The following is a 14,023-nucleotide window of genomic DNA, read 5'->3' as shown; positions in this document are numbered from 1 at the left end:
GTATGTGAGTTGTCCCTCCCTCCAGAAAACCTTTTTTGATTCTCAGACTGAATTTACACCACTGGATAGAAGATGGGTTTAGAACCACTGACCTTTCCCTCGTTACTCTCGTTACAACTGTGACTTAGAAGTAATTTGAGAGATGAACTGGTTTGTGTCTTGGGGCTCCAGGAGGACTCGCTGTGTTCTTTGCCTTTGTGGCTAGCCTTTACATGTGTTCACTAAGTAAATGCATAAGGGAAAGAGACATTTAAGTGGAATTGGAGTGAAAGGGTCACAAGAGAGGAAACACAGGAGCAAAGGCCTAGAATGAGAATTGCCAGGGTGTGCTAACAGCACAGGCAGTTCGGCGTTCTGGGAGGTCCTTGGGACCCTGCAGATCCATGGGTCTGGGAAGGCAAGCTTGACCTTGCCTGCCTGGCCCCATTGCAGAGCGAGGGAAAACACTGGTACAGAAGAAGCCGACCATGTACCCTGAGTGGAAGTCCACATTTGATGCCCACATCTACGAGGGCCGTGTCATCCAGATTGTGCTGATGCGGGCAGCTGAGGACCCAGTGTCTGAGGTGACTGTGGGCGTGTCGGTGCTGGCTGAGCGCTGCAAGAAGAACAACGGCAAGGCTGAGTTCTGGGTGAGAGGCTTATGGGCCAGGGTCATGCATGTGCATGGGGGAGTCCGGTATGGGCTTTTCAGGAGAGCACAGCTGCAAGGCGCTCACCGCGGCTCTGTGGCCAGTGCATTCTGGGCTCCAGTCCTGGCTTTGTGATTTATCATTTCAGTTAGTTGAAATGAGCACCCAAAATCAAGGACTCCTTAGAGAAGCCGACACATATTAAGTTCTAAAGCAAGTCCTCTTTATTTGGGGGACTATTTTTCCCCCTGTTAGTTTTGAAAAGGCATGTAGCAATTTTTTTTGGGGGGGGGGCGTGTCTTGGGGCTTGAATTCTGGACCTGGGCACTGTCCCTGAGCTCTTCAGCTCAAGGCTACCACCCTACCCCTTGAGCCACAGCGCCACTTCTGGTTTTCTGGTGATTAATTGGCGATAAGAATCTCACAGACTTTTTAGTGCCCAGGCTGGCTTTGAGCTGCTATCTTCAGATCTCAGCCTCCTGTATAGCGAGGATTAGAGGCGTGCGCCACCACGCCCGACTTGTTATTTTATTTTTTGTGCCAGTACTGGGATTGAATTTAGAACACTTTCCCATGGATTTTTTTTTCCCAAGTCTGGTGCTCTACCACTTGAACCACAGTTCCATTTCTGGCTTTTTGTTGGTTCATTGGAAATAAGAGTCTCATAGACTTTCCTAACTTTGGCTGACTTCAAACTTTAAACCTCAGGTGTCAGATTCTGAATAGCTAGGATTATTAGCACAAGCCACCTGTGCCCAGCCAACATGACGTATTTTAGAAGCAAGGAGATAAAACTAGTTCATGATACTCACCTGCTAAGTGTGGAACTGCACACGCCAGTGCCCACATACAGCTGTGGTGACCACAGGAAGCCAGCAATAGAAGAATCTCCTCTGATTTACATATGAGCCCCTACAGCCAGGGTGTCTCCACTGGAAAGGGCCTTGTGGTCATCAGAAGCTCTGGCCAGCCTCCATTGAGCAGGGGAAGGGGCTAAGATAGGAAGAGGTTGACACAGAATTGCTCTGCACCTTGGTCAGACAAGAGTACAGGCCTGGATCTGGGCTCCATTTCACTCCCATAGAAGATATCCATTGTGAAGCGTGGGTCCCAGGGTTGGGGAGGGAACAGAGGCTAGGGTCCAGCCCCCTGGACGGTACAGGATACTTAAGCCCATAGGTATGTTAGACCCAGTGTCTCTGTGTCTGCACATGCACATGGGGGTAGGGGTACTATTCTAAGCTCCTAATTATGAGGTAGCAGGGGGTAGAGTAGGGAGTTTCCCTCCCTGACTGTTCTCAGCCTTGTGGCCTGGCCGGGTGTGGGCTAGATCCTTTCACTTCCCCAAATGTAATAATACCTAGGGTACAGGTGGGGCGGGGCTTGGGCGGGGCCTTGGCCACACTAGGCATTCAGGTGTCTAGCTAAGCTTTAGGGGACCCCCTGGCCTCAGGAGTCAGCCATGGGGGCAGGTTCTGAGTCCTCTTCATGCTCACTGACTTGTCTTCATCCCTCCACCTTCCACCCCAACAGCTGGACCTACAGCCCCAAGCCAAGGTTCTGATGTCTGTGCAGTACTTCCTGGAGGACGGGGGTAAGATGCCCACCTGGGTGGGGATCAGTGACAGAGCCTGCACTGAGATCTAGGATAGTAGCCCCTCTCTCAGGACCACTTGAGGATGCCGAATTGCTGGGGCATGTCCCTTCTGAACAGTGGAAGTGACTCTCCTATGTCATTGTTCCCAGATTGCAAACAGTCTATGCGTAGTGAGGAAGACGCCATGTTTCCTATCATGAACCGCCGTGGAGCCATCAAACAGGCCAAAATCCACTATATTAAGAACCATGAGTTTATCGCTACCTTCTTTGGACAGCCCACCTTCTGTTCTGTGTGCAAAGAGTTTGTCTGGTGAGACTGCTATGCCTGCTGGGGGTGACACAGGGAAGAGAAGGGCCACCAGGGACCTCTCACTCATGCTTCTGGGAATTTGCCTTTTAGGGGCCTCAACAAACAAGGCTACAAGTGCAGGCGTAAGTATCTCCAAAGCTGGGTTTATGTATGTATGTGCTTCCACGACATGTGCCTGTGACCCCTGCTCAGGATGGTATAGCTAGATAGAAGCTCTGTGTGTGTGTGTGTGTGTGTGTGTGTGTGAGAGAGAGAGAGAGAGAGAGAGAGAGAGAGAGGGAGAGAGAGAGAGAGAGAGAGCCTGCATGCGCATGCATGCATGTGCACATGTGGAGGCAAGGGCGGGGAGATGGTAGCCCCTACCAAGACTGGCTTGCTATAGTTCATCAAAGCCAGTTTGGTGCTTCTCTTCCGAGCTCTGTATGCAGGTTGTCAGGTTAGTAACCTGAAATAGCTGTGGTAGAGTATTTGCAGTCCCAGAGGCTGTGTGAAACTTTTACCAGCCCTCCTCCCCTGGGTGCAGGAACTTGGGAGAGAGGGTGGGCATCCAAGCACAGGGTGAACCTACCCTTTCCCTTGGTGGCACAAGCAGCAGGCTCTGCAGGCTGCTGTTCTGAGCACAGCTGCTCTTCCACTTCCTAGCTGCAGGGGCCTTAGACAAGTTCCTTGGTCTGTCTGCTCTAGTCTCCTCATCTATAAAATAGTTTCATTATGAAGATGCTATAAATGCATATAGTAAGTATGTAAAGCTATAAATAAATGTAAATAAATGTAGCTATAAATAAATGTAGCAAGGACTCAGTTAGAAGTCTGTTATGTATTTGGTTACATATGCTTTGTATGTATATATATTATGTACATACAGGTGTCTATGTTGGGGTGTTGATGTGTACTGCATGTGTGAGAGAGCTGGGACATAGAAGAGGGAGACATAAGGGTTCTCCTGCCCTCAGTTTGAATGCCTCCCCACCTTTCTGTTCACTAGGAGTCCAGCAGCCTTCCCTAATTACCCCACCCCAAGCTCTCTTGCCCCTCCTGTGAGAGCTGGGGCGGTGGGGGAGGGGGAGGGGGAAGAATCAACTCCTGGGCAAGGCTGGTGTGGGGTGAGGGTGTGGGTGGTGAAGGAGAAGGCTGGCTTTGTGTGGAGGGCTGGACTGGGCCAGTGGTGCCAGCTCACAGGCTGCCCTTCCCGATGCCGCCCCCTCCGGCTCCTGGGCCTTTGCCTTTTCAAGAATGCAACGCTGCCATCCACAAGAAATGCATTGACAAGATCATCGGCCGGTGCACTGGCACTGCAGCCAACAGCCGGGACACCATTGTGAGTGAGGTCCAAGGCAGGGCCTGGGAGTCTGGGGGCTTGGCGGGGTAGGAATCTGGTTCTTCATCCCCTCCCTCTGGGCTTCCCCTCCCTCCTCTTTTCCTTCGACTTTCGTTGCTTTTTTTCCTGGGCTCCTTGGGCCTCCGTAGTTTTTAGTCTTGGTAAAATCCCCTGGGCATGTTGCCATTTGTAGGGTATGGGGAATTTGTGGTGGAGGAAAGGGTTGGGGCTGGCACATGACTTTTGACTTGACACCCCTTCTTTCCAGTTCCAGAAAGAACGCTTCAACATTGACATGCCACACCGGTTCAAGGTTTACAACTACATGAGCCCTACCTTCTGTGACCACTGTGGCAGCCTGCTCTGGGGGATTGTGAAGCAGGGGTTAAAGTGTGAAGGTGTGTACTGCCCACCCCCTGGCCTGCCCACCAGAGCTCCATAGGCCCTAGCACTCTTGCAGCCTTTGGCCCTCCCTTACCACAGCCTTAAGCTCAAAGGAATCTCATCTGACTGCACCTCATTCCCTGATGTCATGTGGATGAGGTGCTAGTGACTGTTCCACACTGTCCTTCCTGATGCTATCATTTGTCTGCTGTGTGTCCACCAGGCAGGTGGCTGCCCTTCTCTGAGCTATGTCCTTCAGTGTGAAGAGAGACAAGTGAGCAGAAGCACTTAACTAGGGTTTGCCATGCACTAGCTGGCACTCAGCCCATGCTGCTTCCAACCTCCCCTCATCCCATGTTTCACTTACAAATTAGAGACCCTGAACAAAAGCCACTTGTCTCATTTGTCCCAATCTTTAGAGTGTTTAAATTTGTTTCATATCTTCTGACTTTTTTTTTGTTGTTTGTTTTGGCCAGTTCTGGGGCTTGAACCCTGGGCCAGGGCTCTGTCCCTGAGTTTCTGAGCTTCTTTGTGCTCCAGGCTGTGCTCTGTCACTTGAGCCACAGCACTACTTCATGCTTTTTCTGAGAAGTTTATTGGAATAAAAGTCTTATAGACTTCCATGCCCCAGCTGGCTTTGAAACCCAATCCTCCAATCTCAGCCTCCTGAGTAGCTAGGATTACAGGTGTGGACACTGGTCTGGTACCTGGCTCTGACTACTTTTTAAATTTTTGTTTCCTCTTTTTTTTTTTTTTTTTTGTCATTCCTGGGGCTTGAATTTAGGGCCTGAATACCATCCTTGGGCTTTTTCAAGGCTAGAGCTCTACAGCTTGAGCCACAGCACCACTTCCAGCTTTTTTTTTTATCCTGGGCTTAAGCTCAGGGCCTGAGCACTGTCCTTGGACTTTCTCAAGGCTAGAGCTCTACCACTTGAGCCTCAGCACCACTTTCGGTTTTCTTCTATGTATGTGGTACTAAGGAATTGAACCCGAGTTTTCATGCATGGTAAGCAAGTGCTCTACCACTAGGCCAAACTCGCAGCCCCCCAGCTTTTTCTATGTATGTGGTACTGAGGAATCCATCCTGGGTCTTCATGCATGCTAGGCAAGCAATCTACCACTAGGCCAAACTCCTGGCCCTGTTGCCTTTCTTTATATATTATTTGTTGTTGTTTTTGTGCCAGTCCTGGGGCTTGAACTCAGGGCTTGAACTGTCCCTGAGCTTTTTAGCTGAAGCCTGGCTCTGCAACTTCAGTCACAACTTCACGTCCAGCTTTTTGCTGTTTTATTGGATATGTAAGAGCCAGGCCAGTTTCAAACTTTAATTCTCAGGTCTCCATCTCTCCTGAGTAGCTAGACTTACAGGCATGAGCCGCTGGTGCCTGACTTTTGTTTTATTTAAATCATAAAAGATGTGAAATGCTAATGATGGCTTTAGGTTTTTTCCCCCTAATGACTGGAAGCCCAGAAGTCCCCACCAAAGTCCACCTTTCTTCCACCACCACCCTCCCCCCCAGCCATCCTGAGTTGAACCCTGCTTCTCCTTTACATCAGACTGTGGCATGAACGTACACCACAAATGTCGGGAGAAGGTGGCCAATCTCTGTGGCATCAACCAGAAGCTCTTGGCTGAGGCCTTGAATCAAGTCTCCCAGGTGAGCAGATGCTATGGGATTCTGGATACAGGGGAGAGGCTCAGAGGGATCAGCCAGGGCACATTGTACTTCCTACTGGTTCCTACTGAGGAGCCCCATTGGGGAGGATGGGGAGGATGTATGCATGGACCCTGCCTTTGGAAAATCCTTTGGACAGTCCTTTAGGTGACAGAGGGAGGTGGTTTGTTTTCCTGTGAATTCATTCAGTCATTCAAGCATGGACATTTCAAAGTAAGATTCAGTGTGAGCGAGAATGCTCGTGTACATGCATGTACATGTGCATAGGTCTAGGAATGCTGCAGAACTTTAGGGTAAAATTTGACAGTCAAGTCAGCAATAGTGGCATACGCCTATAATTTCACCTACTTGGGAAGCAGAAGCAGGAGGATCATGAGTTTAAAGTTAACTCAGGAAAAATGATGAGAACCTATGTCAAGATCCATTTAAGCCCTGGGCATGGTAGCTACTCAGGAGGCTGAGATCCGAGGATCACAGTTCAAAGCCAGCCTAAGCACTAAAGACTGTGAGACTCTTATCTCCAGCTAACTACCAGGAAATCAGAAGAGGCGCTGTGGCTCAAGGGGTAAGATAGTGGTAGAACTATTTGCTTGGCATACTAGAGGCTCTGAGTTTAATCCCCACTGAAGCAAAAACAAATAAAAATTTTAAAGATCTATTATCACTCAGAAATGAAGGACACAAAAATTCATTGAGTAAATTATGAGGAAGATGGGTGGGGATCGGTTTAAAAGAGTTGTTTGTGGTCTGTGCCTTCCAGTCTACAGAGGCTTCCCTGGGCATTGGAAATGGGTGGGAGTGCATGCATATGCTGGGGGTCCTGATCTCTGCTCCTGCTATCCCCAGGGGGGAGTTAGAGTTGAGAGGTCCTTTCTCAAGACCTCTTCAACAGTTCTTCAATAGTCTGACCATCTGCCTGTCCCCTGCTTTATTTCTTCCCTAGAGATCCTCCCGGAAGCTGGAGTCAGAGCATGTTGGAATATATCAGGGTTTCCAGAAGAAGCCAGGACATTCTGAGGCTGATTCTCCAGGTGAGTGGGTATAATGAGCCCATTTGATGGGCTCTCAATTCCCATCAGGCCATAGGAAAGGGCCTAGCTTCCTTCTCCCTATCAAGTGAATTTAGAAAGAGATACCCTAGGTGGGCAGTAAGCCCTCGATCTCCCAAGATCCCTTAGCCCAACCCAGCCCCGGACCCCCAGCCTCCCTCTGGGAGGGATCCATGCCAATTGAGACCTAAGTCGGTGACACAGTCTCTCTGGCAGACAACGGAACCTACGGCAAGATCTGGGAGGGCAGCACCAAGTGCAGCATCGAGAACTTCACCTTCCACAAGGTCCTGGGCAAAGGCAGCTTTGGCAAGGTGAGAGGCTGTGGGTGCCCTGAGCTGGAGGGACCAGGGATCAGAGCCTACTTCCCACCAAACTCTGGCTTTTTCCTGGTTGGACAGTAGAGGCTGGACATCTGTGGATGGGGCAGGGGCCCTTGCTCAGCAACCCCTTTCTCCTCCCCAGGTGCTCCTTGCAGAGCTGAAGGGCAAAGGGCAGTACTACGCTGTCAAGTACCTCAAGAAGGACGTGGTACTAATTGATGATGACGTGGAGTGCACCATGGTGGAGAAGCGAGTGCTGGCGCTCGCCTGGGAGAATCCCTTTCTCACACATCTCATTTGTACCTTCCAGACTAAGGTCTCTAGCCTCACACAGCCATAGCCAGTATATCTTCCTACCTGAGCAGAGCCATATCTTCCCCACCCACACCTCCCAGGGCAGAGCTGCCCCCTTAGCCCAAGGCCTCTCCCCTCTGCTTCCTGTTGGGACTTGATACCTAGGCCCCTGGCCAGGGAGCTTCCCGTCTGAATCCTTTGCTCACCGCTCTGCCCTATCCAGGACCACCTGTTCTTTGTGATGGAGTTCCTCAATGGGGGTGACCTGATGTACCACATCCAGGACAAAGGCCGCTTTGACCTCTACCGTGCCACGTATGTGAGGGCTCTGAATGTGGGGAAGGTCATTGGCTCAGAGTGGTGATACACTGCCAGCCTGCTCTACATTCCTTCTTCCCTTTTCTGCATAAGCCAAGCTAGGCTAGAGCTGGAAGTGGGGAGACATGGGGTAGCCTTGGCTGTCTATGCTGTATGCAAAGCCATGGGTGGTGATGAGTGAGCTGTCCTAAAGAGAGACAGCACAGACATGCTGGGTCCTGTCCCCTCCTGGGGCCTCAGCCAAAGCAGCCTGATATAGGCCCTTGGTGTGCGGTACCATTTTCTCCATTTGCTTGCCCCTTCAGGCTGACTTTATGTATACTTGTATGTACAATACCTATATCTACATAAGCCACACCATCTTCTACAGAATTTGCTTATCTGGTACTTTGCCTTCAAAATTTTCTGCTTGGGGCCGGGAGTTTGGCCTAGTGGTAGAGTGCTTGCTTAGCATGCACGAAGACCTGGGTTCAATTCCTTGGTACAACATACATAGAAAAAAGCTGGAAGTAGTGCTGAGGCTCAAGTGGTAGAGCTCTCGCCTTGAGAAAGCCCAAGGACAGTGCTCAGGCCCTGAGCCCAAGTCCAGGACTGGGAAAAAAAAAAAATTATGCCTGGCTTGCCAGCACTTACTTGCCTGATACAAGATGTCAAGCCCAAATTGTCCGTGGCATTATTTACAGTATTTCTTACCCCATGGTGTTGAAGGGAAGAATTGGTGGACAAAAATCCTAACACACAGTCTTTCTTTTGTCCAGGTTCTATGCAGCTGAGATCATCTGTGGATTGCAGTTTCTACATAGCAAAGGGATCATTTACAGGTATAAGTTCTGGGAGCGAGAGCTCTCAGGAGGGCCAGCACCAGCCCCTGCTTACCATTGATAGGCTCTGAGGCCTAGACAGCCAGAGGCTGTAGCTAGGAATTTGCCTACATCTCACTTTAGTGCAAGAATTCTGTGGCCTCTCACCTGAGCCTGGGGCAGCCCCACACTGCGTGTACTCAGGGTCATTGCCCGGAAGGAAGAGTATCACTCACAGGTACACAATGCTTCCCCTGAAGTCCCAGGTGATCAGTTAAGCTTCCACCTGTAGGGACTGGGTCCACAGATGCTCATGCAATAAATGGCGGTCCCAACCTCCCATCTCAACTATACATCCATCAGAAAGGTAGATGGCACACTCTGTAATGATGTGGAATGATGTCAAGCTGACGAGTAGAAAACCAACTCATGGAGCCAGGTGGGGTGTGTCACATCTATAATTGCAGCATCTAGAGTGTGAGGTGGGATCTCAGTTTCAAAGCCAGTTTGTCCTATGTGTAATAAGACCCTGTCTCAGAAGATAAAAAGGAAGGGAGAGGATCAATCTTGGCATCCAGGTTTTGAGAGGTGGGGTAAAGTGCACATTGTTATATGCTTGTCCACATCTGGTTCTCTCTGGGGAATGCCTGCAGTAGAGCTTAGTGGGGGATGAACTGCCCTGCTTGCTCATTACTTATTCTCCTGTGTATGAATTATCTACTCAGACATGTTATGACTCAGGAATTAACGTAGTCCCTCCCTTGGGGAGCCAGACACATGTGAAGCAGTAGTTGCTTCTGCCTCCTGATCAGCTAGGTGGTCCAGGACGTGTGACATGGGCTCTGGTGAGCCTCAGCTTGGGCTTTAGGGAGTGAGATGTTCTGTGCCCAGCATTTAGGTTAGTAGGTGGCTGCAAGAAGTAGGTTTGTAGCATCTCTTTCTCTTCCTGCTCCACCCCCCCCAACACACACCCCCTTTTTTTCCCCTTCATTTCCTAAATCCAGGGAAAGCCCTGGATTTAGGGATGGAAATGGACTGGGAGTAGGTTGGGGAGATCAGTTGGCTCCTGATGGCTCTTGTCCTGCACTCTCTTCACAGAGACCTCAAGCTGGACAACGTGATGCTGGACCGAGATGGCCACATCAAGATTGCTGACTTCGGGATGTGCAAAGAGAATATATTTGGGGAGAACCAGGCCAGCACCTTCTGTGGCACCCCTGACTACATTGCCCCTGAGGTAAGCAAGAACCCTCCAGCCCCAGCCTACCCAGACACCTTGCCTCAGTAGGTAGGGGTCAGAAACAGTGCCACCGAGGTAAAGAGGCCCAGGTGTGGTGCACGCGCAGGCTAGTCCATCAGCACCATCAGCTGCTTACCTACCCCACCCCTCAGATCTTGCAGGGCCTGAAATACACGTTCTCTGTGGACTGGTGGTCCTTCGGGGTCCTCCTCTACGAGATGCTCATTGGTCAGTCCCCCTTCCATGGGGATGATGAGGATGAACTCTTCGAGTCTATCCGTGTGGACACACCCCATTATCCCCGCTGGATCACCAAGGAATCCAAGGACATCATGGAGAAGGTGAGGGCCCCCAGCTGGTGTTGGCTCATAGGAGGGCCACAGCTGTGGAGGAGCAGCTTCACTGAGGCCCCAGTCCCCACACAACAGGGGTCTTGCCCTGTCTCAGTGTCCCTGGTGACTAAGGGTTCAGAAGACAGATAAGTCCTGGTTCTGCCTGTGACTAGCTGGTAGCTGTGGGTAGCTCACTTCTCCTCCTATTCTGAGCCTACCTTTCTATCTGTAAAATGGGATTGAGAGAACCTACCTCACAGTAAGTACAAGGGGGGGCTAGTGGTAGAGTGCTTGTCTAGCATACACAAAGCACTGGGTTCAATTCCTTGGTACCAGATACAAGAAAAACAGCCAGAAGTGGTGCTGTGGCTCAAGTGGTAGAATGCTGGCCTTGAGGAAAGCCAAGGACAGTGCTCAGGCCCTGAGTTCAAGCCGTAGGACTGGCAAAAGTAAATAAATAAAAGTAAATACAAGGACATATAAACCTAAGATGTTAGGTCCTGGGCTGGGCAGAGAGTAAATCTCAGTAGTGTTGCTTTTACTCACTGGATTCCCAGATAGCCCAGGCAAAGGCACCTTAGAGGCCAGAGATCCAAGGCTCCAGGACCTTAGGCCTGCTAGCAATTTGTTGAAACTCCAATTTCCCATGATTAATGAAAGCCCTGCTGGTTTGCAGCTGTTTGAAAGGGACCCAGTCAAGAGGCTGGGGGTGACAGGAAATATCAAAATACACCCCTTCTTCAAGACCATCAACTGGACTCTACTGGAGAAACGGAAAGTGGAGCCACCCTTCAGACCCAAAGTGGTATGTGATTCCACCCTGGAACCGCCTTCTGAGATGGACCCATCTCCTTTGCCCTGTCTCTCTTCTGAGACATTCAAATACTCTTTAGTCTGTATTGAACTATAATAATTGGAGTAGTTTATTGACTTATGAAGAAATATTTGAGGGCCTGGAGTGTAGCCTAGTGGTTGAGTGCTCGCCTAACATGCACAAAGCCTTGGGTTCCATTCCTTGGTAACACATACACAGAAAAAGCCAGAAGTGGTGCTGTGGCTCAGTTTGGACAAAAAGTGTCCAAGGATAGTGCCCAGGCCCTAAGTTCAAGTCCTAGGACTAGCAAAAATAAGAAGGGTCAGAAGTTTTGGCCTAGTGGTAAGAGTGCTTGCCTAGAATGCACAAAGACCCAGGTTCGATTCCTTGGTAGTACATATATAGGGGGAAAAAAAAAAAGCTGGAAGCGGTGCTGTAACTCAAGTGGTAGACCTTGGGAAAGCCCAAGGACAGTGCTCAGTCCCTGAGTTCAAGCCCCAGGACTGGCAAAAAAAATAGTCCCCATGCAAGGCTAGCTCTCGGTAAAACTTCTGGATCCTCTAAAAAACTAATTTTGGATCCTCTAAAAACTAAAGTATAGGATTAGGGGTATGGCTCAGGTAGTAGAGCACCTGCCTAGAAAAGATAAGGCTCTGAATTTAAAAAGGGTTGCTCTGGCCCAGTCTTACAGAATCCCAGGCAGTTGTGGGAAACAGAGCCCTTTGGAGAGCTACCCCTCAGGTCCTGCCTACTCACCCCTGCCTTCTGCTTGCAGAAGTCTCTGGGAGATTATAGCAACTTTGACCAAGAGTTCCTGAACGAGAAGCCACGCCTCTCCTATAGCGACAAGAACCTCATCGACTCCATGGACCAGACAGCATTTGCCGGCTTCTCCTTCATGAACCCCATATTTGAGCAGATCCTGGACAAGTGAGCTTCCCAGACGTGGCTTCCAAGCCTCCAGGTAGAGCGAGCTGCCATCCTCATTTGCACCCAGCACTGCCCACAAGAAGCAGCAGGGTGATTGCTGTGACTTTTGCTGCTGTCCTCTGGTCCCCAGAGAGCTTGGCTGGGGACTGGGCTCATGGTACTTCCTCTGTGAACTGTGTGTGAGAATTTGTGTTCCTTCTTTCCCTCAGTGGGAAACTGTAAATCCTGTGTGTCGTTACTTGAATGTAGTTATCTATTGAAAATATATATATATTATATATATGCACATATATATAATAGGCTGTATATATTGCTCAGTAGAAACAAAGCATGTAGAAGCTGGTGATGTGTTCTTTCAAAAAATATGTATGTACGTACATGATCAAAAGAAAAAAGCATGCTGTTTGAATCACCAGATTCTTTTATTTGTGTGTCCAAATAAACACTGAATGATACCAACTTGGCTACAGGACATTTCTGACCCAGGATGCTGATGGCAGCTCCTCCCACTTCTGGCAGTCTTGTCCTGGAAGCTAACTGAGCTGTTAGCTATAGACCCAGACTGCTGGGCCATCATGCAAATGTGTTTGTATTTAGGGATTTCTTTGAGACCCCAGGCCTGAAGCAGAGACTTTTGTGAGTGGCTACAGGAGTCCTGACTGCCTCATTCTGGGATGTTGCTGAAGTTTGTCTCTGGAGAGTGAGGGCTGGTTTGGAAGTGTGGAGAGATGCAAGGCCAGGCCTAAGCAAAGGCTTAGGGATAGGGGTGTGGCTCAAGGGATAGAGAGCATTTGCCTGCCACACATGAGCACCTCAGTTCTAGCCACAGCACCATCCACACACCAGTATTCAGGAATGTGTGGTGTGGGGGTGCAGGAGGATTGTGGCCTCAAAAATTAAATAAAGTGGGCTGGGAATGTAGCTTAGTGGTAGAGTGCTTGCACTTAGTGGTAGCTAGCTTGTATGAAGCCCTGAGTTCGATTCCTCAGTACCACATAAGCAGAAAAAGCCAGATGTGGCACTGTGGCTTAAGTGGTAGAGTGCAAGCCTTGAGCAAAAGAAGCTCCGGGACAGTGCCCAAATCCTGAATTCAAGCTTCAGGGCTGGCAAAATTAATTAATTAATTAATTAATTAATTAAAATCAAGCTAGGAAGTGATAGAGCCCCAGAATGAAGCAAAAAAGCTTAAGTGACAGCCCTCGTCACCCCAACAATGAGTTCAAGTTCTAGTACTGGCAAAAATAAAAAGTTTAGAGGCGGGCCGGGAGTTTGGCCTAGTGGTAGAGTGTTTGCTTAGCATGCACGAAGACCCGGGTTCAATTCCTCTGTACCACATACATAGAAAAAAAAGCTGGAGATGGTGCTGAGGCTCAAGTGGTAGAGCTCTAGCCTTGAGAAAGTCCAAGGACAGGGCTCAGGCCCTGAGCTCAAGCCCAGGATTGGCAAAAAAAAGTTTAGAGGCTAACCCAGACTAGATAGGAAGACAATGGAAAGGAAGGAAATGCTACTCAGTTGTCAAGCATATCTGTACTCAAAATTCCAGAGTAGCCATTGGACACTGACAGGTCAGTGACTCATCTTAAACTTCTGTGTCCTCACCCACAAACTGGGAACAAGGCAAGGAGCTGACAGACGTAATTCCACCTCTCGTTACTGTTCACACTTCTTGCCAAGAAGAGTCTGTGTCTAAGTTCTAGAAGCATTCCTCAGGAGCCCTTGCCCTCAACTAGGGAAGGGGAGGTAGGCATCAAGGAAGACAAAGGTGAGAAAATGCTGGGCACCTGGGAGTTGAGAGATTGCTGCTAGTGTGCAGAAGATGGGGGGGGGGGAGGCGGTGAAGGACCCGAGGAAACTGGGAGAGAGCGAATGAAGGAGTGACATTGTCCGAAGAGAAATGTACTCATGACCTGATTTATGAAACTATAAACCTTCTGTACATCACCTTTATAAAAACCAGAAAATTTAAAAAGAACCTGAGGAACCTGGATCAAGCCACAAAACAAGCAG

At 49.4% G+C, this 14,023-nt stretch overlaps 1 protein-coding gene across 1 annotated transcript in view; it reads left to right on the top strand.

The window, feature by feature from the left end:
* Positions 1 to 12,475, top strand: part of Prkcd (protein kinase C delta) — a 29,802-nt gene extending 17,327 nt beyond the window's left edge. The window contains exons 4-19 of the mRNA XM_090321039.1: positions 433 to 632; positions 2,166 to 2,226; positions 2,379 to 2,541; positions 2,632 to 2,663; positions 3,774 to 3,859; positions 4,128 to 4,257; positions 5,798 to 5,898; positions 6,860 to 6,947; positions 7,182 to 7,279; positions 7,431 to 7,604; positions 7,806 to 7,897; positions 8,659 to 8,721; positions 9,799 to 9,937; positions 10,093 to 10,281; positions 10,949 to 11,077; positions 11,862 to 12,475. Coding sequence (XP_090177165.1) covers positions 433 to 632; positions 2,166 to 2,226; positions 2,379 to 2,541; positions 2,632 to 2,663; positions 3,774 to 3,859; positions 4,128 to 4,257; positions 5,798 to 5,898; positions 6,860 to 6,947; positions 7,182 to 7,279; positions 7,431 to 7,604; positions 7,806 to 7,897; positions 8,659 to 8,721; positions 9,799 to 9,937; positions 10,093 to 10,281; positions 10,949 to 11,077; positions 11,862 to 12,020 — 1,904 coding nt within the window. The 3' untranslated portion in view covers positions 12,021 to 12,475. The remainder of the gene's footprint in view (positions 1 to 432; positions 633 to 2,165; positions 2,227 to 2,378; positions 2,542 to 2,631; positions 2,664 to 3,773; positions 3,860 to 4,127; positions 4,258 to 5,797; positions 5,899 to 6,859; positions 6,948 to 7,181; positions 7,280 to 7,430; positions 7,605 to 7,805; positions 7,898 to 8,658; positions 8,722 to 9,798; positions 9,938 to 10,092; positions 10,282 to 10,948; positions 11,078 to 11,861) is intronic.
* Positions 12,476 to 14,023: the final 1,548 nt, after the last annotated feature.

Source organism: Megascapheus bottae, chromosome 2, assembly GCF_031878675.1.
Source record: "Megascapheus bottae isolate mThoBot1 chromosome 2, mThoBot2.hap1, whole genome shotgun sequence".
Lineage (NCBI taxonomy): Eukaryota > Metazoa > Chordata > Mammalia > Rodentia > Geomyidae > Megascapheus > Megascapheus bottae.
Note: the sequence above shows the minus strand (reverse complement) of the source record. Positions and strands in the feature narration are given on the sequence as shown.